This window comes from Heptranchias perlo, chromosome 11 (genome assembly GCF_035084215.1).
Source record: "Heptranchias perlo isolate sHepPer1 chromosome 11, sHepPer1.hap1, whole genome shotgun sequence".
Taxonomy (NCBI): Eukaryota; Metazoa; Chordata; class Chondrichthyes; order Hexanchiformes; family Hexanchidae; genus Heptranchias; species Heptranchias perlo.
The window spans coordinates 45,912,141-45,939,187 of record NC_090335.1 but is presented as its reverse complement, the minus strand read 5'-3'; the positions used below and the strand labels follow the sequence as shown (position 1 = coordinate 45,939,187).

The window sequence follows — 27,047 nt, the reverse complement described above, 5'->3', positions numbered from 1 at the left end:
CCTCAAAAAACCGACCCTTGACCCCTCTGTCCTTGCAAATTACCACCCCATCTCCAACCTCCCTTTCCTCTCCAAAGTCCTTGAACATTTTGTCGCCTCTCAAATCCGTGCCCATCTTTCCGGCAACTCCATGTTTGAATCCCTCCAATTAGGTTTCCGTCCCTGCCAAAGTGCTGAAACGGCACTTATCAAAGTCACAAATGACACCCTATGTGACTATGACCGTGGTAAACTATGCCTCCTCATCCTTCTCAACCTGTCTGCAGCCTTTGACACGGTTGACCACACCATTCGCCACTAACACCTCTCGTCCGTCGTCCAGATGGGTGGGACTGCGCTCGCCTTCGATAAGGTGCCACACAAAAGGTTGTTACACAAGATAAGGGCCCATGGGGTTGGGGGTAATATATTAGCATGGATAGAGGATTAGTTAACGGACAGAAAATAGATAGCAGGAATAACAGGTCATTTTCAGGTTGGCAGGGTGTTACTAGTGGGGTGCCACAAGGATCAGTACTGGTGCCTCAGCTATTTACAATTTATATTAATGACTCAGATGAAGGTAATGAGTGTAATGTATCCAGGTTTGTTGACGATACGAAGCTAGGTGGGAAAGTAAGCTGTGAGGAGGACACAAAGAGTCTGCAAAGGGATATAGACAGGTTAAGTGTGTGGGCAAGAAGTTGGCAGATGGAGTATAATGTGGGGAAATGTGAGGTTTTTCATTTTGGTAGAAAGAATAGAAAAACAGAATATTTTTTAAAGGGTGAGAAACTATTAGATGTTGGTGTTCAGAGGGATTTGGGTGTCCTGGTATACGAAACAGAAAGTTATCATGCAAGTGCAGTAAGCAATTAGGAAGGCAAATGGTTTGTTGGCCTTTATTGCAAGGGAGTTGGAGTACAAGAGTAACAAAGTCTTGCTGCATTTGTGCAGGGCTTTGGTGAGACCACACCTGGAGTACTGTGTACAGTTTTGGTCTCCTTACCTAAGGAAGGCTATACTTGCCTTAGAGGCTGTGCAACAAAGGTTCACTAGGGCAATTCCTGGGATGAGAAGGTTGTCCTATGAGGAGAGATTGAGTAGAATAGGCCTATACTCTCTGGAGTTTAAAAGAATGAGGGCTGATCTCATTGAAACATATAAGATTCTGGGAGGGCTTGGCAGGGTAGATGCTGAGAGGCTGTTTTCCCTGGCAGGAGAGTCTATAACTAGGAGGCATAGTCTCAGGATAAGGGGTCAGCCATTTAGGACTGAGATGAGGAGAAATTTCTTCACTCAAAGAGTTGTGAATCTTTGTAATTCTCTACCCCAGAGGGCTGTGGATGCTCAATTGTTGAGTTATTCAAGGCTGAGATTGATAGATTTTTGGACTCTAAGGGAATCAAGGGATATAGGGATCGGGCAAGAAAGTGGAGTTGAGGTCGAAGATCAGCCACGATCTTATTGAATGGCGGAGCAGGCTCGAGGGACCATATGGCCTACCCCTGCTAATATTTCTTATGTTCTTAGAGGAAAATCTCAGCAAAAAAGTTTGATAGCAAAGCACAGAAAAAGATAAAATAAGATTTCTAAAATTTATGTTTCCATCCCCTCCATTACAAGCTCCCATGTTACCACCTATTTTCAGCATGCAAAGTTTGGACAACCCAGGCAATGAACTCTTTCATCATGTCCGTATCAATTCCTTCTGCGATTAGCTAACAGAGATGCATTCCTGACTTTAAACCTAGGTCCCATCTGCCCCCTTAGGTAGACATAAAAGATCCCATGACATTATTCGAAGAAGAGCAGGGGCGTTCTCCTGATGTCCTGGCCAACATTTATTCCTGAACCAAGATAATTAAAAAAGTTTAGTTGGTCATTTAAAGACTCATCAAATTGATAATTTAACCCCTTAAGCCCAAAGTATGAGAACAAGTTGCATTAACTTGGCTTGTATTCCCTTGAGCTTAGAAGGTTGAGGAGTAATTTAATTGAGGTGTTTAAAATGGTAAAGGGATTTCATAAGGTAGATACAGAGAAACTATTTCCTATGGTGGGGGAATCCAGAACAAAAAGGGCATGATCTTAAAATTAGAGTTAGTCCATTTAGGAGTGAAATCAGGAAGCACTTTTTCCACACAAAGGGTAGTGGAAATCTGGAACTTTCTCTCTCAAAAGGCTGTGGATGCTGAGTCCATTGAAACTTTCAAGACTGAGAGCAATAGATTTTGTTAGGTATCAAGGGTTTTGGAATAAAGGCAAGTAAATGGAGTTGGGGTACAGATCAGCTATGATCTAACTGAATGGCGTTACTGGCTTGAGTGGCTGAATGGCCTACTTCTGTTCCTATGTTTCAGTCAGTCAGAGTCTTAGGGCCGCATATTTCCAAAAGGTAAAACATGTTTTAATCTCAAAATTTAGAATTTAATTAAATCAAAATATGCATGCACATAAGCAATTTCATACACGTACAAAATTACATTGCAGGGCCCATTTTACGGCACGAAAGTCCCAGGAAATTATGGTGTAATTGATCTACGCCATTACTTATTCCACTCCACAATTTCCTGGAAATTTTGCGCCGCTCCGCCATACTCTCGTCAAAAGAATATTTTTGGTAATGATCATAGCTCTGTCCATTAAAAACAATGGCGATCGTAATTTCCTGATTGGATGTTTGTTTTCTCGTCGCTGCCACTTAGACTGGAAAATAATGGCACTAGTGGCCTGATTTATTGCACCAGGATTGATATGGAAACAGAGAGCCAAAATCAAATCAATCCAAACAAAGAGTCTCACCTGAACTATAAGAACTGCAGCTGGAACAATTAACATTGACAGCACTATAACTTAAAATCCTAGTGCAAGCATATTTGCCATTTCTTGGCAAACAAATTATGTCTTTAATAGGATTCAATTGTAGTGTATAATGGATAGCATAGTCCAGTAGTCATGCATATGCAGCAATTACGTACATCCATTTAAATGCTCCATATGTGCATTGTGAATAGATTAACAGTGCCCAGCCCTGCTTGAAATGTTCAGACTGCTAATTTTGTCTATTATCCTTAAAACACATGAAATTTATCTTAACTCGTTGATAACTATGTTTTAATATGCAATGTAAAATTCACAGTACGTACAGTCTAAATCAACTGATATTTTGCATGCACTGCTGACAACTAACACTTAAAAATTTAAGTCTGATTCTTCTGACGATGCTCTTCTGGGGAATTGACATCACTATCTCGACAGTCAAGCACACGAAGATCAGCCTGATTATCTGCCTTCCCTCTCTTTTGAAATCTATATATTTCCATGTGGCATGGAGGAATCCAATTGTGGGGGTTAGCTATTGATCAAATATTTGATCAATAGCTAACAAAACTCGGATCAGTGATCAACCAGGGGTTCAAACAAATCTTCCTGTAATTTACAAGCCCAGTAATTGCTCATGCCTATTAACATTTTATCATTATTAACAAAGATGTTTAAAATGGGGGAAAAATCTGAGAGGTGTGAAACTTCCCTACACGTTGCAGGAGCTGCACAAGGTTTGTGGATACGGGAGTTGATTAAAGAATCAACTAAAATAAGGATAAAGAAGAATTGGGTTTCGTTGTACTGGTGCATTTTACAGACGAAACTATATTTTGAAATAGAAATTGTTCTGTTTATAGTTCCAAAATAAGTTTGTTTAGTTTTACGGTGTATTACTTATTTTGATAGAAAAAGCTAGAAATCAGACTATATGAGTTAACCCAGTTAGGGACAGAAATTTCATGTGTTTCATTGACACTCATGGTTAAATTGTATTTCCATCCAACTCTCTATATTTGACCCACAGATCCTCCATTCGGCCTCTTTATTGACATCAGTAATTCATTCTATGTTGACTCTGATGTTCATATATCCACTTTGAAACCCTGCTTTCTATATCTTTCCAGCTTTGAAATTCTTCCAATAACATGCCCTAAATCAGTTCTAATGTTTTACATAACTGCACTAGTGTAGGCTTATATTTCATGGGAAGTAAAATGGAAATTATTTGACATTGTAATCATTCTCATTGTAATAAGAATTGGGGTAACTGAATGTTTTCCTCGTCTATCTAATGAGACCTTAATATGATCACAATTAATGCAAGTGTCCTGAAATTGGTTTCTGTAATAGATGGAATCCCCTTGCAGGCACCAATCAAGCTTAATTAACACAGCTTTAAAAAAAAAGGTCACTTGCACAATAATTGTTTTATGCAAGTGTTAAATGTACAAAAGATAGAAACACTGCCCAAGAGTACTATTAGTCACTGGACACAACATCTGTATTAGTTCAAAATAATTATATTGCCATTACCATTTAAAGAATTTGGTATAGATATAATTATATACATAGACAAATAAAATGGCAGGTTTATTCGGATTATACATACGTGAATAAAAGTGCTCAGAAAGTCGCTATCCATTTTATGCCAACCAGCAAGTGTGCCACACGCTATTGGGGCACTAGGTTTGTGGACATTCAGCATCTCTTCACAAATGACAGATAGAAATCGCCAAATTTGTCACCTATAAAATTCTGTTAATTTCTAATTTGTTCACTTTTCAAGATAAAGCAAGGAAGACATAAAAACATCTGTTCAAATTAAGTAATCTACATATTTTCTTAAATTTTCCATCACAATTTTAACAGTATTCACCTTTTCCATATAACTGTATTTGGTATTTGTTTTACAGAAACAGAGCATTTGAAACTTTATCCAAATCTGGATAAGCCAATTCCTATGTTTTACATAGGAACATAGGAAACATAGGAACAGGAGTAGGCCATTCAGCCCCTCGTGCCTGCTCCGCCATTTGATAAGATCATGGCTGATCTGTGATCTAGCTCCATATACCTGCCTTTGGCCCATATCCCTTAATACCTTTGGTTGCCAAAAAGCTATCTATCTCAGATTTAAATTTAGCAATTGAGCTAGTATCAAGTGCCATTTGCGGAAGAGAGTTCCAAACTTCTACCACCCTTTGTGTGTAGAAATGTTTTCTAATCTCGCTCCTGAAAGGTCTGGCTCTAATTTTTAGACTGTGCCCCTACTCCTAGAATCCCCAACCAGTGGAAATAGTTTCTCTCTATCCACCCTATCCGTTCCCCTTAATATCTTATAAACTTCGATCAGATCACCCCTTAACCTTCGAAACTCTAGAGAATACAACCCCAATTTGTGTAATCTCTCCTTGTAACTTAATCCTTGAAGTCCGGGTATCATTCGAGTAAACCTACGCTGCACTCCCTCCAAGGCCAATATGTCCTTCCGAAGGTGCGGTGCCCAGAACTGCTCACAGTACTCCAGGTGCGGTCTAACCAGGGTTTTGTATAACTGCAGCATAACTTCTGCCTCCTTGTACTCCAGTCCTCTAGATATAAAGCCAGCATTCCATTAGCCTTATTGAATTGGCAAGACTTGTTTAAATTCAGTAGAAAAGTTGTCACCAAGATAAAGTGTAATTAAATATTACAACCAAGACAGAGAAATCTCACCGTTAGCAGTGGGATCGATAGGTACATTGGCTTCGCCACTTATATTCACCACTATGCTCGTTGCGGCATAGTCTAATAATACCAGGAAACTTTGGATTACATTAGCAAAGGCGAGTTTGGTGCGCAAAACAGCAAAATTTATATAGTGTGCATTACCGATCTTGCCGTTGCAGGAAATTCTGAGCCAGTATATCATAGTAATTGTACACTGTAGATGTGTACTGTTGAATAACTCCTTTCGGAGGCATACTTGCTGGTTGGCATAAAATGAATATCGACTTTCTGAGCACTTTTATTCACATATGTATAACCAGAATAAACCTGTCATTTTATTTGTCTATGTATATAATTATATCTATACCAAATTCTTTAAATGGTAATGGCATTGTGCTGATTTGCTAAACCTTTGAGTTTGTTGTAACATGGTATACTCACCCATTTCATAAGTGGTGCCCAGAAAAACACCGTGCGAGGACCTAGAAACAAGATAGAAGTCATTAAAGGTTTACATTTTCAGGATGCAATTTAATAAAATTCTTGACTTGTTTGAATAAAGGCCAATAGTATAGGACACTATAGATTGAAAGAGTAGGAGGGAAGTTAAGGTAAATTAACAGTTAAGTGAAGGGTTTTAAAAGCCTTTGCATTGTAGAAGGCTGAGAAGTCTCAAGGATACAAATAGCTGCTAAGGATGAATTAGATTAGAAAATGGTGCAGAGCTCTAAGTTCAACACAACGAGGATTCAGGAAGGACAGAGCTTTTAGAAAACATAGAGAGTTTAGGAGGAACCAGACAGAAAAGTTCACACAAAAGATTTTTAAAAGTTAGCTAGTTGGAACATTCCTTGGGAGAACTTTTTTCAGGGATCCACTTATTGCAATAGATTTAAGTATTGTATCATGACTTATTCTTCACAGGGGTAATCAAATGATTGATAACAGTAATGTACACTAATTTCAGTAAACAACCTTAAACATTTTACTATTAGAGTGAGGGTCCTGAAAAAAATCCAGTATTTTTAAAATACAGGATCTTTAATCCTATTATTCTTAATCATCTTGTGCAACATCCTTGTGCCAGACAAAAAAAATCAAGCAACATGCTTCGACTTCTCTGCTGGGAAGGACAAGAGAGAGTGGGAAATATTCAGCTGCAATTTGAAATGCAGCAGCAAGTGTCATGGTGGACACCATGGTTGTTTACGCACTTTTTCGGTCTTCTGCCAACGTTACAGCGGACAAGTGAGCAAACCCTGTGGAAATTCACCTCCAATGTATTGATACATGGGGCATGATTTTAAAAGGGAAAAATGGGTGGTTTGGGAGCACAGGGGCATTCAAAATCGTAACCACTTCGGACCTGCTCCCAACCTACCCATATCCAGTTTTCACCGAGGTGGGATGAGGGGCAGGTGACCAACCTGCTCCCAGGAGACGGGTCGGGCATTAAAATCTTTCAAGGAGGCTGCGGGCCTCCATTTTTCCAGTTTCTGATTTCAACCCCGGGGGGGGGGGGGGGGGGGGGGGGGCGGTAATCCCGGGCCTTCTCTTTCACGTTACGTGAAAGGAGGCGAGAAGGCCCGAGGCTAACAGGTAGATGCCTTTCTGGCACAGTTTGTGGGCCCATAGGAGAAGAAGTGCTTCCCCCAGGCCCAACAAGCATACCTGCAGCAAACCCCCAACGATCTCCAACTCCCCCCACCCCGATCTCCGAATCCGACCCCCCCACCCAACGATTGCGGATCCCTGCCCCCGATCCTCCTCAACGATCGCAGACCCCAGCAATGACCCCCTACCTCCCAACAATCGCGGACCCCCACGATGACCCCGATCCAGACACCCCCCCCCCATCCCTCCCCCCCACAACCCCCGTGCCAACCCATGGCGCCCCCCCCTCGCCTCCCAATCCATTCAAACAAAGACTTACCTGAACACGTCCGCTATCTGGCTGGTCTCCCGTCCGACTGAGACCAGCCTATCACTCAGGCCGGCAAACTGACAAAAAAAAGACGTCCTTATGTCAAAATCATAAGGACGTCCGGGAAACACGTACTTCTGGGTTTCCCGTCCACAATTTGACCCCCCACTGCCCCCTTCCCGGCTCAGAGTCAAAATCATGCCCATGATGTCTATCCTCAAGGATTAATCAAGTTTAATTGAGTGATATATTTTGATCAACCGCAAACAATTTAGTAATTCACACACGGAAATGTGGGGAAAAGAAATGAAAATATAACTGATTATGCTGCAAGATATTCAAATATTAATTGGCATTTCTGCTCCCCTAGCTAATTTTCTCCCCTACATTCCTGAAGGCATTGACTGCTTGTCAGGGTACGCCTCCATGGGTACTGACTGTCCTCTGATGCCTTGCTCAAGTATCCATCATTGATGTGCAAGTCTAGACAGCGTGTCGGGGCAGACTATTCTTCCACACGTGAATCATTGTCGTGCCCAAACCCATCCCCACCTGATATCCATACACAAAGACTTTAAGCAAGGGTTGCTGGAAAGCAATCAGAAGTGGAAACCCTGGCCAAATTTTCCTTCCCTAACCAGAGTCCTAGGTTGTAGCTAAATCAGCTAACTGCACAGATCAGGGATCAATCCTGAGAACTTCTTGACCTGTATAGCTCAGATACTCATTGAATAAACTCATAGTACTATCAGGGGTATTATATTAATTGACATTAATGCAATAATATATTTGTGAGGTTTAAGGAAAATGTACTTCAATAATCCTTAGTTTAATAATGAATTTGTTGACTACAGTCTGAAAAAATTACCATATTTAAAATACTTCCAAAGAATTGAATTTACATGGCAAAATCATCTGAGCTGTGCATAGCAGTGACGCTGTGATGACTGTAGATGAAAACAGAATAAAAATGTGGAAACATTTTAGTTTTGTGGTCAAAGAAGCAGAAACCGATTTTACTAAGAATAATCAGCCTCTGTGATGATTTTGCCAACTTGATTTTTGCAGCACCAGCAGTGTGCATGCTCAAAAACAAACCCAAAGGATTAGTCTTTTTATTGCCTATAGTCTCTTTTTTGAGTCAATTGATATTTTAAGTGCAAACAACTTTATGTAGGTATATTTGCTGTAAAGTGTAGTTTATTTAGTAACCTGTTATTTCAGCAGAAACTGAAAATCTGTAGCTTCATCTGTGTCACACGTCTGTAAACTGGTAACAGCCACACCAATCTAGTACTAAAAAGGTAGGCCCACTGCAAAGCATTTCTTGTTGAGCAAGTTTTTCTTTTATAGTTCATCATAACTATTAAAAGGTTTTAATTCACTGATTTGTTTTTAAATAGGTTCAGGATTTTAAATAGGTTCAGGATTTACACTTTTATATTTAAAAAAAAATACATGGAACTTTAATAAATACAGCTTTGTGGTACTGGTTACACAAACGTAATTGTGCATTAGTTGCGCAAGAAATCAGAAGAATTGCCAAGGGCATTCAGAACAAAAAACCCACAATACCTTGCTGTAGTTACGCAACAACTGCAGAGAAGATTGCTATAGCTTATCCCATTGTAAAGCCATCTGTAAATTCATTGTTAAATGAAATAATAAAATGCAAATCAGTCTAACGTTATGATTCTGTTTTGTAACAGATTAGAAATAATTCTTTCACAAATTTGTTTTCCCAGTTCTTTTTTAAAAGGGACGTTCAACAAGAAGGAGACAAAACTATGACGATCACACCACAGCTGCAATTTATGCAACAAACAAGTAAAAGGTGGGCTATAGTAGTTAAAACATTACTTTTTTAAAAAAAGAACCATAGCAATGAAAATAGTGTTTGGCAAATTTTGGTTGGGATGGAGGACAGCCATATATCATTTCTTAGGATAAGGTCAAGTCTAATGAGACACTTCTCTAAACACTATTACATGATAACTAGTCCCTTTTAAATCATATTTGAATGTTTTTGTATTTAAGGCTTTTCTTCCAAAAAAATATTTTTAAGACCAACACTTCAAGCTCCCTTAGCCCCCCTTCTGTTTCTCAGTAATGAATTCTTGTGCTAGCCCACAAATTACCAGATTTATTGAATTCAATGTCTTATTCTCTGCAATATATAACATGATAATTAACCGACCTTCTACCATGGATCAGCAAAATTACCCAATGAGTAGTTTAGCCGCATGAACCAGAAGGTTTCTGGTTTGATGCCCAGTCTCTACTGAATTAGCTAGGGCAGCAGTAGGGGTGTCACAATTGGTCCCAGCAATCTGGGATAGGCAAGGTAAAACTGGTAAGGATTTCTGCTCCCAATTATTATGCAATAACCTTGGATCAATTAACACGCATGATTGTTGGGAAAGGACAAGATTGGGTTTGATGGTGATGTCCTCTTCTGTGGTCAAATAGCCACCATCAGTCACTGTAGAATCGTTGAAATTTACAGCACAGGAGGCCATTCAGACCCTTGTGCTGGCTCTCCAAAAGAGTAATCCGTTTACTCCCATTCCCCTGGCCTTACTCTATATCCTTTTCCAAATATTTATCCACTTCTCTTTTAGAAGCTATTATGGATTTCTTCCACCACTGTTTCTGGTAGGGCATTCCAGGTCCTAACAACCATCTATGTAAAAGCATTTTTTCTAACTTCTCCCTTTGTTCTTTTGGTGATGATTGTAAATTTATGCTCTTTAGTCACCAGCTCACGGACCAGAGGAAATAGTTTCCACCCGATTTACCTCGCAAAGCCCCTCAATTTTGAATACCTGTCAGACCTCCTCTTAAACTTGTCTGTTCTAATGAAAAGAGCCCTAGACTCTCTAGACTATCTTGATAACTAAAGCTTCTATTCCAAAGTATAATCTTAGTCATTCTCTTCCGCACCCTTTCCTAAAGTATTTGGTACAAAGCCAAACTCAATATTCTAACTGTAGCCTAACCGCTACCTATCTGCCTAATTTACTAATCCGTCTGCATCCTCCTCAAGTTGCTTACATTATTATTCACGGTTACCCAAGCTCCATATTTTTGTGCCATCTGCAAATTTTGATATTGTGCCCCCTATACCCAAGTCCAAATCATTTACATCTATTTAAAGCAATGACCCTGGTGAACAAAACTGTCTGCATCCCTCCAGTCCAAACAAAATCTGTATATATGCTCAGATGAAGAATGGGAACTTGAGTGGAGCACTTAAGGACAGAGTTACTTCCTTAAGGAAAGGAGTGGGGTACATTGCTAAGAAAAAAAAAAGTACAGCCGAGTAAAAGATTAACTATTCATTGTAATATGATCTGTATATAGTCACATGAACTCAAAAAATAGCATCAGAAAAGCTTCAAAGATACCTGGATGACCTGAAGCAATGGGCAAGCCAATGATGAATTCTGATAAACCCTGGAAAAATCACTATGCGCTCTTCTCCAAAAGAAACAAGCACAAGGAACACGATATGAGGATTGAGCTGCTGTCAAAACCAACAGAGAGCAGAAGTCTCTGGGCAAACTTTCCAGAGAAATGTGGCTTGATTCCAAACCATGCAATTGGAGGGGGAAGGGGAGAGAGTGAGAGAGAAAAAAAAGAGGAAGTAGGGGGGAAAAAGAGAGAGAGAGAAGAGTGGAAATGTTGCCTTCGAGGGGCAGAGGCTGATGGGCGTTTTGAAAAATGTTGCTCTGGGCTGATGGGAATTTTTTTAAAATTCAGCTGTTAGGATGGGGGAGGCTAGTGGGTTCTGTTATTCTATCTTTCAGTATTTTTGCTGAAGCACAACCAAGTTTGCAAATAAAAACAGGATCAGAAGTGACTTACAACATCTATATGTTCTAACTTGGTTTCCTGAAGCTGCCTCCCAGCCCCTCTCCTATACAAACCATCCATTTTATACTAATGCAAGATATTGTTGAAGTTACAAATATGCACGTGTTTGGCACTATTTACTTTTTTTGCCACTAAACAATGGTTGGGGTAAATCTATACAGGCCAGCTGTCACAAGACCACTTTACTGGCTAGTGGGTCACGGCACTTCAACACTCAAGTGGATATGCAAGTTAATTTTCTATTTACAACGGAGGCTTAAGCATCACTGCCATGTGAAAACCCTGGGAGAGGTGAAAAACCAGATCAAAGTTAAGTTTATCATCATTTTTTAAAAATCATATCTGGAAATTTAAAAGGTAAATTTGCTTTAACATTTAGAAGTAAATGCACCTACATAGACAATATGTCTTCAATCTTAACAGTGACCTGTATTTCTAAAGATAAAGCTTGAAGGACAAAACTCAAATCAACAGCATTCCGAAACTAACCAAGTTGATCGCCCACACAAACTGACAGATTCCATAACTTACCAGTGTGAAGTGGGAATTGTTTTAGCTCCACCTCATCTGAGTTACATTTCTACCATAACCAGGCATTCATTTAAAAAAAAGTTAGGAATTGATTAGCTTTGCTAAAACAGTGAAATATCAATGTCCACCTCACAATACTTAATTCACCGGAAAGATGAAAATGACAAAGTCTTTGAGTAGTCGATCTTCTCTCCAACAACCATTTAAACCTATCTTTGTCTTTACTTTACACAAAACTACATCATTTGTTATAGTAGCAGCTGTCAGGCCCCGGCCAGTGACAAAATGCTGCGCATCAAAACATATTTAAATCTTTCATTACAAGGTTTGCTATTTGTCTTCGTGCAGCAGATCTCATTGTTTATTTCTCAATCACATTCTAGTAAACAACACAGAAAGTGCTCAGTAAATATTTCACACCGGCTGTACCTCCGCAGCAGCACTGCCGCCACACACATAAGAACATAATAGGAGCAGGAGTAGGCCATACGGCCCCTGCTCCACCATTCAATCAGATCATGGCTGATCTTCTACCTCAACTCCACTTTCCCGTCCTATCCCCATATCCCTTGATTCCCTTAGTGTCCAAAAATCTATCCCTCTCAGTCTTGAATATACTCAATGATTAAGTATCCACAGCCCTCTGAGGTAGAGAATTCCAAAGATTCACACAACTGCTAGCAGCAGGCTGGCACTGACAGCGCCAGTCTATTCTGCAGCTTATGAGCAGAAACGTATAAAGCAGCCACGATGTCTGTCCGCGCCGGTCGCAGCATCAAAACCTTTACCTGCCGGGTGATCATAAAACGGCCGCATTTTGGGAGGAAGCATTAATCCAATCTTGTCCATCACTCTGTGATAATTCGCTCTCAGACCGGACACCGCCATATTTCACTATTATAACTGACAACCGGCAAATAAACAATAGTGCGTATCTGTCCGATAATATAAATAAACCAAAGCGGCAGTATTTAAGAGCCCGACTCGCCACCAATATCCTGCACTTCGTCCTACAACTTTGTCCTTTACATCCCTGAACCAAATAGGTGACGTCGAAATGACACGCAGCTCAGCGACCTCCGGCGGAGGGGAGGAGCCAAATGGCGCACTGGGCCCTGGTAACGTTAGGAAGAGAGCAGCCTACCTCGCTAGTCACTTATAACCCGCCCCCTACACGTCCATCTCCAAGGCCGCCGATCGACGCTTTACTTGGGTCGCTGCCAACACGGTCCGCAGTCTCCGCTAATGCGATTGGTTAATGAGGACGTCAATCATTCTGTTTGAACCAAGTTAGATTGAAGCGCAGAGAGGGGCGTTGGCCCCGCCTTCTACCCCGTCGCATTCTCGCCGGCTGTTTGAACGTAATCTCGCGATGTTTTCGGGTTGACAGGCCTATCGCTGACAGACAGACGTGCAACGATTCGCTTAGAGCTAACATGACGGCGATCACTATAATAATAACGATGTGAAAGGACTTCTGGCTGGTTCGGTCGGGGGTTGTTTATTTGTATTTATAACTTCTACATTTGTGTCTGTCGAGTGGACAATGACGGACGTTCGAACCGATTAATATATTTTTTATAACTGGAGAAGCGGCAGGAAGGCAGGATGTCACGTCCCACAAACCTGGTTTGGGATGTGAGGAAGCGCTCGCTGGGGCTGGAGGATCCCCGATTAATTCGCTTGTCCTATTTAGGTAAGAAGTGGTTGACTGGCTGCTGAGCTCCAGCTCAACCGCCCTCCAGACACCAGCACCTGTCTGTCCCCTGCATTTGTAGAGTTTAGTAATTGCGTTTTATAAAATGGATTGATTGCGTATATTTCTTAACCTGAATTATGTTTCCATTTTTGGAGATAGAAATACCCTCAATAAGTATTTTTTAAAATGCACTTAATATTTTTCTTCCCGGGGGGGGTGATAGTCCTGGTGATTGGGTAAATATTTCTACTTGTGTCGAATACACTTCTTCGGGAGTAAATTTTATTTAAAACTAGAAAAGGCATAGGCTGCGATTGTTCTTGAGATAAATAAAAATGTGCAAGCATAATAGTTGACAACAGGATATACGTAACGTAACGTTGAATGTGCATTGTGTGTTTTTCTAGTGGTGGGAAATAGTGTCTTATTTTTCACCGATACCTTGGTTTAGTAGTTTCACAAAAGTTTTTTTTAAACTTTCCCTTTAAAACTTTAAAATTGCAAATATAAGTCTAAGAAAATAAAATAATTCAGTTTAATACACACCACCAAAGGCTGTTGCTAAGCTATTGACGTAATAATAGCCAGATGACAGCGTTTCCAAAATGAAGCATTTGACTTCCAGAAAAACAATCTTCTAGGCTAGGGCATCTTTGAATATTTATTATGACAATAAGTAGGTGTATAGGAATATAACGAAAATGTGGCAATTAAGCTCATTCTGGGAATGAAGGCTTTTATCATGTAGTTGTGCCCATTCTTCAAATTGCCAAGTTATGGATTATTATCTGCCCTTTTCTTGACCATTACCCAAGTTAATGACCATTCCTGCTTCACCTTCTCATCACGTGATTATCCTGTTGCCTATGAGTTTCTTGAATGAAATAAAAATAGAAAATTATTTTTTTATGATTCTCCATTTTGTATTTTACATAAAGTACAACTTTGAATAATTGAGAGAAACTTCATTTAACTTTAAATTCAGTTATTAAGTATGTTTATATTTTTCATTTTGGCAAATAAATCAAATCAATCAACAAGTTCTGTGTATACAGAATTTTTAAAAGGCTCGATCTCAAATACAGTCATCATAGTCACTTATCCCAACTAGTCTTAAAAAACCTTGCAGTTACTTACTTAAAGTAATTAATATTAGTAAAGAAAAAGTACTGGAGAAATGAATTGGACTTAAAGCTGACAAATACCCTGGACCTGATAGCCTACACCATAGGGTTCTAAAAGAGGCAGCTGCAAAGATAGTGGATGCATTGATTTTGATTTTCCAGAATTCCCTAGATTCTAGAACAGTCCCAGTGGATTAGAAGGTAGCAAATGTAACTCTGCTATTCAAGAAAGGAGAGGAAAGAAACAGGGAACTACAGGCCAGTTAGCCTGACATCAGCAATCGGGAAAATGCTGGAATCTATTATTAAGGACGTAGTAACGGAGCACTTAGAAAATCATAATATGATTAGGCAGAGGCAACATGGTTTTATGAAAGGGAAATTGTGTTTCACAAATCTACTGGAGTTTTTTTGAGGATGTAACTAGCAGGGGTAGATAAAGGGGAACCAGTGGATGTAGTACATTTGGATTTTCAAAAGGCACTCGATAAGATGCCACACAAAAGGTTGTTGCACAAGATAAGTGCTCAAGAGGTTGGGGGTAATATATTAGCATGGATGGAGGATTGGTTAATGGACAGAAAACAGAGAGTAGGAATAAACAGGTCATTTTCAGATGGGCAGGTTGTAACTAGTGGGGTGCTGCAAGGATCAGTGCTTGGTCCTCAGCTATTTACAATCTATATTGATGACTTCAATGAAGGGACAAGTATAATGCATCCAAGTTTGCTGACGATACAAAGCTAGGTGGGAAAGTAAGCTGTGAAGAGGACACAAGGGGCTCAATTTTCAAAAGGAGCCGGGAATTTGAGGTCGGGAAACCCATTAGTACGGGTGTCCTAGATGTCCGTACGATTTTGATATAAGGACATTTTTTTGTCAGTTTCCCATCCAACTGACTGGCTGATTGACAGGCTGGTCTCAGTCGGACAGGCGACCAGACAGGGAGAGGACATCTGCCTTTGTTAGCATGGGGTGGGGGGGACCATGGGTGGGCAAGGGGCACGGGTGGGCACAAGGATCGTGAGTCATGGGGGATGGGATTGGGTGTCAGTCACGGGGGCGAGCGGGATCGGGGGACATTACGGGGGTCCACGATCGTTGAGGGGGAGGATCGGGGTCAGAGGATCAGGGGGGTGGTGGTTGGTGCAGGTAGGCTTGTTGGGCTTGGGGGAAGCATTTCTGCCCCTCTGGGCCCACGAGCTGTGCCTTTCTCGGCACTTACCTGCAGTCTCGGGCCTTTTCGCTTAATTCACGAGGCGTAAAACAGAAGGCCCGGGAATCCTGGCTCCCCGGGGTTGAAATGGGGAATTAGCTAAAAATGGAGGCCTGAAACCTCCTTGAAAGGTTTTAAGGCCCAACCCGCCTCCTGGATGCGTCCCCTTGTTCCGCCCCCGTGAAAACCGGAAATGGGCGGGTTGGGGGTGGGTCTGAAATGGTGGCAATTTTAAATGCCCCCCTGTCCCCAACCCACCCATTCTTTCCTTTTAAAATTGAGCCCAAAGAGCCTGAAAAGGGAGACAAACAAGAAGATGGCAGGGGGCGAAAAGTGAGGTTATTCACTTTGGTACGAAGAATAGAAAAACTGAATATTTTTTAAATATTGGTGTTCAGAGGGATTTGGGTGTCCTTGTACATGAAACACAAAAAGTTATCATACAGGTACGGCAAGCAATTAGGAAGGCAAATGGTATGTTGGCCTTTATTGCAAGGGGGTTGGAGTACAAGAGTAAGGAAGTCTTGCTGCAATTGTACAGGGCTTTGGTGAGACCACACCTAGAGTACTGTGTACAGTTTTGGTCTCCTTCCCTAAGGAAGGATATACTTGCCTTAGAGGGGGTGCAACAAAGGTTCACTAGATTGATTCCTGGGATGAGAGGTTTGTCCTATGAGGAGAGATTGAGTACAATGGACCTATATTGTCTGGAGTTTAGAAGAATGAGAGCTGATCTCATTGAAACATATAAGATTCTGAGAGGGCTTGACAGGGTAGAGGCTGAGAGGCTGTTTCCCCTGGCAGGAGAATCTATAATTAGGGGGCATAGTCTCAGGATAAGGGGTCTACCATTTAGGACTGAGATGAGGAGGAATTTCTTCACTCAGAGGGTTGTGAATCTTTGGAATTCTCTATCCCAGAGGGCAGTGGATGCTCAGTTGTTGAGTATATTCGAGGCTGAGATCGATAGATTTTTGGACTCTAAAGAAATCAAGGGATATGGGGATTGGGCAGGAAAGTGGAGTTGAGGTCGAAGATCAGCCATGACCTGATTGAATGGCGGAGCAGGCTCAAGGGCTGTATGGCCTTCTCCTGCTCCTATTTCTTATGTTCATAAGTGCATGGTCTCATTATAAACATATCAAAATGTTCAAAGTTAAATCTGTGTACTTGACAACCAACCAGCCTGTCATCAGAACAACAACTTATATTTTTATAGTGCCTTTAACATAGAAAACATCTGAAAATGCTTCAAAGGTGTACTCAAAAGATGGACCCTTAGCCAGAGATATTTGGAGGGGTGACCAAAAGGGGTGGGATTCAAGGAGGGAGGTGGAGAGGCAGAGGGGTTTAGGGAGGGAATTCCAGAGCATGAAGCAAAGGCAGCTGACAATTTTTTTTAAATTATTCGTTCATGGGATGTGGGCGTCGCTATTGCCCATCCCTGATTGCCCTTGAGAAGGTGGTGGTGGGCTGCAGTCCATGTGATGAAGGTTCTCCCACAGTGCTGTTAGGTAGGGAGTTCCAGGATTTTGACCCAGTGACAATGAAGGGACGGCGATATATTTCCAAGTCGGGATGGTGTGTGACTTGGAGGGGAACGTGCAGGTGGTGTTGTTCCCATGTGCCTGCTGCCCTTGTCCTTCTAGGTAGTAGAGGTCGCGGGTTTGGGAGGTGTTGTCGAAGAAGCCTTGGCGAGATGCTGCAATGCATCCTGTAGATGGTACACACTGCAGCCACGGTGAGCTGGTGGTGAAGGGTGTGAATGTTTAGGGTGGTGAATGGGGTGCCAATCAAGTGGGCTGCTTTGTCCTGGATGGTGTTGAGCTTCTTGAGTGTTGTAATGTGGTGAAGAGGGGAGGAGATCCACAAAATGCTAGAGAAGGATATGCTGATGGGGTTAGATGAAGAGTGGTGGGAGGAGGCTCATGTGCAGCATAAAAGCCGGCATAAACCATTTGTGCTGAATGGCCTGTTTCTGTGCTGTAGTCTGTATATAATTCTATATAAGTCAGAGAAGCGGAGTGTTCGAGTTTGGGATTGTAGGGCTGAAGGAGGTTAGAGATAGGGAGGGGTGAGGCCATGATGGGATTTAAATGTGAGGTTGAAAATTTTAAATTTGAGGTGTTGAGGGACTGGGAGCCAATGTAGGTTGGCGAGGACAGGGATTATGGGTGTGCATGATGTGGTGCGGGGTAGGATATGGGCAGCAGACTTTTGGATGAGATGGAGAGTGGAGGATGGAAGGCAGGCCAGGAGAGCATTGGCATAGTCAACACTGAAGATGACAAAGGTATGGATGTAGGTTTAAGAGACAGATGGGCTGATGTAGGGGCAGAGGTTGGGGATGTTCTGGAGATGTAAGTAGGCGGCCTTTGTGAGCGGTCGGAAGCTCAGCTTGTGGTTGAATAAGCTGCTGGATTTCCAAACGGTCTGGTCAGCTTGAGACTGTGGCCTAGCAGGAGGGTGGATTGGTGGCAAGGATATGGAGTTCGTGGCGGGGGGCAAAGACCATAGCTTTGGTCTTCCCGGTGTTTAGCTGGAGGAAATTACAGTTCATCCAAAACTGGATGCCATACAAGCAGTGTGACAACTCAGGCAGTGGAGGAATCTTTGAGGGGTGGTGAAGAGGTGGAACTGGGTGTCATTAGCTTACATGTGGAAGCTTATCCCACGTCTATGGATGATGTTACCATGGGATAACATGAGGATTAGGAAGAGAAGGGGAATAGGATAGATCCTTATGGACTCCAAAGATAACGGTGAAGGGGAGGGAGGAGAAGAGAAGATATTGCTGGACATGCTCTGGCTTTGATCGGATAGAGTGGAACCAAGTGAGGCAGTCCTACTGATCTAGACAACAGAGGAGAGTTGTTGAGGAGGATGATGTGGTCAACCATGTCAAAGGCTGCACAGAAGTTGAGGAAGGATAATGTACCACGATCACAGAGAATGTTGTGAACTTTTTGAAGGGGGTATGAGGATGGTGGTTTTGAAAAGGAAGGGCATAGTACGTGGGGAGAGCAAACCAATTACAGTGTCAGCCAGCATGGATGCCAGGAAGGGAAGTTGGGTGATCAGAAGTTTAGAAGGTCAAAAGAGCACATGTATGCTGATAACACCCAGCTCTACCTCTCCACCACCTCTTGATTCCTCCACTGCCCCTATCCTGTCTGGCTGCTTGTCCGATATCCAGTCTTCGTTGAGCTACAATTTCCTCCAGCAATCGTCTTAGGGCCCTGCCACAGACTCCGTACTCTTGCCACCGATTCCATCACCCTCACTGGCCACTGTCTCAGATTGAACCAGATTGTTTGCAACGTGCCACGTGACCATGAGCTGAGCTTCCGACCTATATCCTCTCCATCAGAAAGCTTGCCTACTTCCACCTCCATGACGTTGCCCATCTTTGCACCTGCCTCAGCCCATCTGCAGCTGAAACCTGGAATTACCTTGGTTAATGATTTCCAGTTTTTAAAAAAATCATCTGGGGTTTTACATTTGATCATAAACCAATCATGCAACTGTGGACCAAAGGAATATTCCTTTAAAGCATTCCAGTGTAACCTAAATCCATCAACATAGCAATCTAGCCAATATATGCAGGTTGAGACCATAAGATTCCCCCTAATTTCCATATGTATGTCAACAACATCCAACTCCAGCTCTTCACCACAAGCCTCGATTCCACAATCATCTTTGTGTTGTCAGGTTGCCTATCTTGACGTTATGCGTAGATGAGCCTGAATTCTGGAAAGACCAAAGCTATTCTTTGGTTCCCAGCAGAAACTCACTAAGGCTGAACCAGATGCTGGTTTATCCATCACCATGAAAGCATATTTCTATCTCTGCCTTCACCCCTATCTATCTCCCTCCAAAAGCTGCTGAAACTCTTACTCGTGCTTTTGTTGCCCCCGAGACTTCTCAAATGCACTCCTTTTTGGCCTTCCAAACTCCTCCCTATACAAACTCCAAATTGTCGAAAACTTTACACTCATATACTATCCCACATTAACTCCGCTCACTCATCAGCTCTGTCCTTGCTGATCTCCACTGGATCCCAAAACACCAAATCCAAAATCCTTGTCCTCATTTACAGATCCCTTAAGTGGAGCTTACCGAAGCCAGGGACGATGGGTGAGTGAAACTTAATGTAGGACAGAATGTGGGTGGTGGAGTTTTGGACAAGCTTCCCACCTAGTTTGAAAGATTACACTAACTAAGGTTGTATTGCCTAGAATTTAGATTCAGGGGTGATTTGATCAAAGTTTTCAAGATATTAAGGGGAACCATTGGGGTAGATAGAGAGAGAAACTATTTCTGCTGTTTGGGGAGTCTAGGACTAGGGGACATTGCCTAAAAATTAGAGTCAGGACTTTCAGGAGTAAAATTAGGAAACACTTCGAAATGCAAAGGATGCTAGAAGTTTGGAAATCTCTTCTGCAAATGGGAGTTGATGCTAGCTCAATTGTTAATTTTAAATCTGAGATTGATAGACTTTTGTCAACCGAAGGTATCAGGGATATGGGGCTAAAGCGGGTATGCGGAGCTAGGTCACAGATCAGCCATGATCTTCCTTGAATGGTGGAATAGGCTCGAGGGGCTAAATGGCCTACTCCCGTTCCCATGTTGCTAATTTCCTTCTGCCCGAAGTCCCAGTCCACAATCTACACTCCTCTGACTTTAGGATCCTGTGCATCCCCCTTTCTCAATGTTCCTCACTTGGTGGAAGAGCTTTCAGCTGTTTTGGTCCCACCCACTGGGACTCCTTCCCTAAACTTGTTTGCTTTTACCTTCCCTGCCATCAGAAAACCTTAAAACCTTCCTTCTAACCTGTGCCTTCAGTCAACTCCTAAATTCTCTACTGCTTGGTCTGTATCTCTTCTAATTGAAGCTCCATAGGGCACTTTATTATGTTAAACGTGCTATACAAATGTAAGTTATTTATACTTCACGTAGAGAAACTTAATTTTGTGAAAATGAAGAGCAATCGCTTCATATGCTGTTTACTGAAGAAAATGGTGTCATTAACAATAAATCAAAAGCAAAATACTACGGATGCTGGAAATCTGAAATAAAAACAGAAAATGCTGGAGAAGTTCAGCAAATGAGGCAGCATCTGTGGAGAAAGAAACCACAGATGCTGCCTTACTTGCTGAGCTTCTCCAGCATTTGCTGTTTTTATTTTGTCATTAACAATACTGAATAAGTGTTTGGAATCATTTATTTTGAATTACACAGAATAACCATAAGTTGTTAAACATGAGTTTATTGTCTTAAATTGTATGATGGAGATATATGTCATATAGTTCATTTGTTATACTTATATAATGTGAGGCGTTAAAGACCTAACGTGATTAAATCAAGACAAATGAAATGCAAAATTTATGATTTCAGACTTATGAAACGTGTACGTGCTACTTGCAGTGTGATAATTTTCCCCTTTTAGCCATAGAAACTTATTCTAACTGAAAAGTCAGCAGCATGACAGAGCATCAATTGGAAGGTTAGATTGATAGTTATATTGGAAGTGAATATTGAAACCTGTTATCAAGGAAGATGTTCAAGTGCATAACAAATATTTCCGAACCTACATTGGTTTATCACATGGTGGTTGTGCCATAGAAATTTATTTGAATTGTTCAAAGCTCTTCCAGAATTAATGGATGATAAAGTGATGGATATCCTAACCTAGAAATGATTGTTCACTATATAGGCAGACATACTTCTTCGTATCACATACCTCTATCCGTTACTTTAACATGTTCATATTAATTGCATAATTATGTCAAAATTTTATGTAAAATATTTTCCTTCTATAAAATGGGGGAGTACTTTGATTAAAAACTACTCCCTGTGATACTACCAGAGCCCGTCTTAATTTAAACCATGAAATTCTCTATATTTAAATGGGGGAAGTGAGCCAATAACAAACCTGTCCGTGGGTAGCTGTAGGTTTCTGGGGAGATTTCCAGTTGGTCCATGAAAATGTTGTCAATTGCCAGTGCTTTCAGTCTCATGGTTTTGAGATGTTAATGCATGTGAGTTTGCAGCCCATGTTGGTGACACCCTATCTGTTTGAGGACAGCCAAGTTATTTGATATCTGTCAGGTGTCGGAGATAATCGAAAACTCATCAAATACTGAAAGTCTACAGGGTTACACTTTATCTGCCTGAAAGATAAAATTGACAATGTGTTTTCATGTCATAGTGGTGATCTAGGACTCTGTAGTGTGAAGAAGCAGACACACATTAAATTCATCAAAGTCTCAATTAAAAGACTCTGAAAGGCCCTAAAATTTCACACTTTATTTTTTTGAGACAGTTTAAAGTAAGTCAAATATTGCATGGCTGACAATTGTCTGTATTCCTTTTGCTTCTGTGTAATTATGAATCTTTAGTAAATAAAATTGACTAGTTTTAGCCTGAACAATAGAATCTGATAGAATGGTGTTTTCGGAGTTGCCAGGAGTGTATGGTGAGCAGCCTGTGTAACCTCCAGTTCAAAAGATTGCGGTAAAAGGATAATTCTTAATCCTCTGACACGCAATTCTATTTGACAACATGCATAAGGGTACCAGTTTCGGATCATGGGAGGCATGGGTTAGCCCATGGAAACTGCACAGGGCTGTGAACACAAATAAGAGAGTTGAGAGCAAGCCCAAATGATAACCATCCCCCTAGAATTCCCTTCACCTTTTCAGGAATGTCATATTAACGTATGAAATAGACTGATTTTATTTATGTATAATAAAATGTATATGTATTTTTGTGTTTGTGTGTTGTGACTTAATGCACTTCCTGTTGCTGCACTTTCTTCCTATTTCACAGTTTTGTCAAGCTTTGTGGTACTTAGCAGCATCTGCTTATATTACTTTTAATGGGTAATGCTAAACTGCCGTACCATTATATTTGCCTTTTAAGTGGCTCTACTGTGCCTATAAAACTCTGTCACCCAGCATTTTCTACAACCAGCTCTCCTGCTGCCAAGTTTAAAGCATTTTATATACATCTTTTGAATTTTAAAAAATTAATGGAACTTTTGGGGCTAGCCACAAATTAATCGAACAAATCTGCCCTGAACAGATGAATTTGAGCTTTGGGGGAAAAAAGCAATTGTGAATGAAATAAATACAGCTTCATGACATGATTCAGGCTTTGAAGCAATGGGCCAGCTAGGAATTAATTAAATATATAAATCTGACTTTCGGGGCAGTGGGACAGATGCAAATTAATGAAATAGATAAATAAGGAACCTCAATTTCTGCAATTGGACAGACCCCATTTATAATTAAGTAAATGGGGTTTGGATAAAGAAATATGGCCTCAATACATCAAATTGTACTTCTGGGACAGCAGTCTGGCTGGGAATTAATAAATAAATTATGTTGAATAAATGACCCACAAATTAATAAATTATTTTTAATCAAAGAGTCGGCACAGGCACGATGGGCTGTATGGCGTCCTCGTGTGCTGTATGATTCTATGATGAAATTAAGTAAATTGATGAAAACAGGCTTTGCAGAGAATGGGTCAGCGGCAGGTTAATGAATTAAATTAATGTGCTCTGAGTTAGTGGAATCTAACTTTTGGGGGAGCGATGCACCTCCAAATTTATTAATTAAATTATTAGGGTCTGGTTAAAGGAAATTTGGGCTGTCCACTTGCACCCCAATATCTCTGCTCCTCTGTAGCTCTGCCTACTGCTCTCCCTCCCTGCTTCTCCATACCTATTCCTCCTTCCAACTCTACTCTTCATTTATATTTATTTCAATCTGCAATACTTTCATAAGTCTGATCCAAAATTCTCTACCTCCACAAATTCCTCGATTTTCCAATACCCACTGCCCTTGATGCTCACTACCACCAAAGATACCTATTGTCTGCTCACTATTTATTGCCAAACAATTCTTTTCCCCCAATGCCCACTACCCACCATCCAATCTTCTCGCTCTCTATCAGCTTGCTTTACACCCACTACTCACTACAAATCTCCTCAACTACTCATTGTACCCATACTCCCTACCCACTCCTCACATGCTAACTACAGTCTCTGCAATTAGAGATTTCTCCAACCCCAATTTAGAGTATCCCACACCATCCACCTTAGTTTTTCCCTATCCCCCAAGTACTCCCTACGCCTTCAACTATTCACTAACCTCTCAACCTCGTTACTACTGTGTACTCCACCTCAACTATTCTGTCCCCCTCACCTAAAAATTATGTTATTTCCTTTGCCAGCTACTCATTACTCTCCAAATTACTCACTACCTTGGATTACACCTCAATTACCTAATCTCCTAAAGTACTTGCGTCACCTCCTAAATCATCACATAACCAATACTACTTTGCAAAACGCCATATTCTCTCACTTACCATCATCAACACCACACCACGCCCACTTCCTTATAAAGCACTATTACTTCTGACTTCCTGTCATTGGTGTGATAGTAGATACTCAAGTAGTATTATAAATACGGAGTTGAATGATTGAAATGAGGTTAGAATTCAGGTTATTTCCCAACACTCCTTGCTCGTGAACACTACAAAAGGCATCTTCCATAAATAGGCCAGTGTCTCTTATGAACCAAAATGTAACCTTATGAAGGAATGGGATGTACTGTGCCTTGCAGCGAACTATCTATGCTTTCTATTTTGAGTTATACTGGCTATAGAACAGATTTCTCTTCATGGCTTGCCATGGTCTCCTGCTTGTTCCACATGAATTACCATGGTCTCATGGAGCTTGCTTCATTACCTTCAGGGGTGAAAAAAGATGTATAAGCAAGTTATATCAGCAGATAGAGTACTTAGCTTTCAACTGTTTCCTGAATTCAACATAAATAGCTTTGAGAGTCTTAATCCTTTAAAATGTACCTTTGAATTTTTAAGTAAGTGAATTCCTTTGCATTCACGGAGATCTGTCTTGCCACAGTGATCTGGAAATATACTAGATCTGACTTAGCGAAAGACGAGCAGCTGATAAAAGTCTTTGTGCAAGTAATTAATGTAAATAGAGCTAATTTGCCTCTGAAGCCAGCACATACACTGTAGACAGTCTGTGCATTTGTCCCACCCTTCACAAAAGCAATAGAATGGCCTTCTAGAAACCAGTTTACAGAAACTAGTTTAGATTTGCCATTAATAAGTACTACACTACTTCCAGACAGAGATGTATATTCACATTGCTGCAACCACTCAAGAAAGGAAAGAAACACAGCCGTAGCTTCCATTTTAAAAATCCCAGAGCCTTGGCCAGCTACAATTCGAATAAAAGGAAATCACAAAATCACAATTTGTGAATAAGGAAGGCTATTTGGCCTATCTTGGTTTATCCATCTAGTAAGATCCTAAAGTTCCCCCCATGGTGGTACCCAGTTGTTTCTTAAATTATTCCAGGGTTTTTGCCTCCAATACTCTCCATTCTATGTACCGATCATGCTTTGTATGAATAGGAACTTCTTGATATCAGTCCTAAATTTGACTCTTACTAATTTGAATCTGGGTCCCTTGTCCTACTCTTGTAATTTAGTTAGAAGTAAATATCCAGTTTTACTTTCTCCATGCCATTTTCTATTTTATATACCTCAATAAGATCACCTCTCAGATGCCTTCTTTCAAAACCAAAAAGCCCAAGTTTCTCCAGTTTTACCTCATAACTCAGACCTCTCAAACAAAAGATCAGACATGTGGCTCTCCTCTGCACTGCCTTCAGCACTTGAATCTCTCTCCCATGTCTTGCTGATTAGAACTGGACACAATAACCAAAATGTGGTCTGACCAGAGAAGTATATAATTTGAGCATGACTTTCTCTGACTTGTACCCTACTGTTTGGCAATATCGTTCAGCATTCTGTTTGCTTTGTTGATTGCTGTTCTGCAGTGGTTGGGTATGTTGAGCATTGAGTCTACTAAGATACATAGGTCTCTTGCAGCTTCATCCTTAGTTATTTCAACACCATTCATAGAGTACATGTTTCATCCATTTTCCTTTCTATGTGTGCAGTATTGTGTGCATTAAATTTCATCTGCCATTATGCTGCCCACTTAATTTATTTTGCCCAATTTATAGTAATTTCTGAGTTGCCTTCACCAAATCCATTGTCCCTTTTAGTTTGGTATCCTCTACAAATCTGAGAGAACATTCTCGTCTAATTGAACTACTGGTTGTCCAAAAACCTTGCAACCTGGAGAACTTAGTGGCACAATGGGTTGAAGCTGGCCTTTCATATCCAGGACCCAAATTGAAATCCAGCTCAGAATGATAGGATGAAAGACTTTCTCTGTCTATTGGCTGTAAGGGTCCTCTATGAAATGAGTTTGTGCTGCATTAATCCAGTTTCTAGTGGATACGGGCCAAAACTGACCCTAATTTGGCACTAATCGGCATCGTGCTCAGAGAGGCCAAGGATGTAACACTGATGCAGTAGGGGGTGATGGTGTTCTGAGTTTGGGACTGAGGTACATTGCTGGGGCAGACTTGAGGGAGCTTTACTTTGCAGTACTTTTCTGTGCTATACTTAACCCTGGAGTGCTTGATACTGGCAAAGGGTGCTTGGAATTCAAATACACTAACTGAGTAGCAAAATAGTGAATGTTACTTGCATTTTGCTGGCACTCTATATTAAAGTTTTGAAACTTACCAAGTAACTAGTTACTTAGTAACTATCTGGAAGACCAATGCTAGCTTTTAATCCCATTATTTTTATAACTGTAGGCTACAGCTTATATGACTTTTTGCAATTCAGAGCAGGAGGGGGAGGGTGAACAGCCAGTAGTCGTGGTCCATATTGGTACCAACGACATAGGTAAAAAAAGGGATGGGGTGAAAAAAGGTGAATTTAAGGAGTTAGGAGATAAATTAAAAAGCAGGACTTCAAAGGTAGTGATCTCAGGATTACTATCGGTGCCATGTGCTAGTGAGTATAGGAACAGGAGAATAGACAGGATGAATGCGTGGCTGCAGGGATGGTGTAGGAGGGAGGGATTTAGATTCCTGGGACATTGGGACCGGTTCTGGGGAAGGTGGGACCTGTACAAGCATGACGGGTTACACCCGAGCAGGACCGGGACCAATGTCCTTGCGGGGGTGTTTGCTCGTGCTGTTGGGGAAGGTTTAAACTAGAGTGGCAGGGGGATGGGAACCTGAGCGGGGAGTCA

General features: G+C 41.1%; 2 protein-coding genes across 9 annotated transcripts in view; one reads left to right on the top strand and one right to left on the bottom strand.

Annotated features, from left to right (window-relative positions):
- mpc2b (mitochondrial pyruvate carrier 2b) overlaps positions 1–12,928 on the bottom strand; it is a 32,725-nt gene extending 19,797 nt beyond the window's left edge. The window contains exons 1-2 of the mRNA XM_067992921.1: positions 12,637–12,928; positions 5,959–5,999 (exon numbers count right to left, since the gene is read on the bottom strand). Coding sequence (XP_067849022.1) covers positions 5,959–5,999; positions 12,637–12,736 — 141 coding nt within the window. The 5' untranslated portion in view covers positions 12,737–12,928. The remainder of the gene's footprint in view (positions 1–5,958; positions 6,000–12,636) is intronic.
- A 312-nt stretch (positions 12,929–13,240) lies between these two features.
- dcaf6 (ddb1 and cul4 associated factor 6) overlaps positions 13,241–27,047 on the top strand; it is a 146,279-nt gene continuing 132,472 nt past the window's right edge. For all 8 annotated transcript variants that reach the window (XR_010964413.1, XM_067992918.1, XM_067992917.1 and 5 more), the window contains exon 1: positions 13,241–13,544. Coding sequence is in view for 7 of the 8 variants with exons in the window: in XM_067992918.1 (XP_067849019.1) it covers positions 13,457–13,544 (88 nt within the window). In the remaining variant the exon portion in view is untranslated. The remainder of the gene's footprint in view (positions 13,545–27,047) is intronic.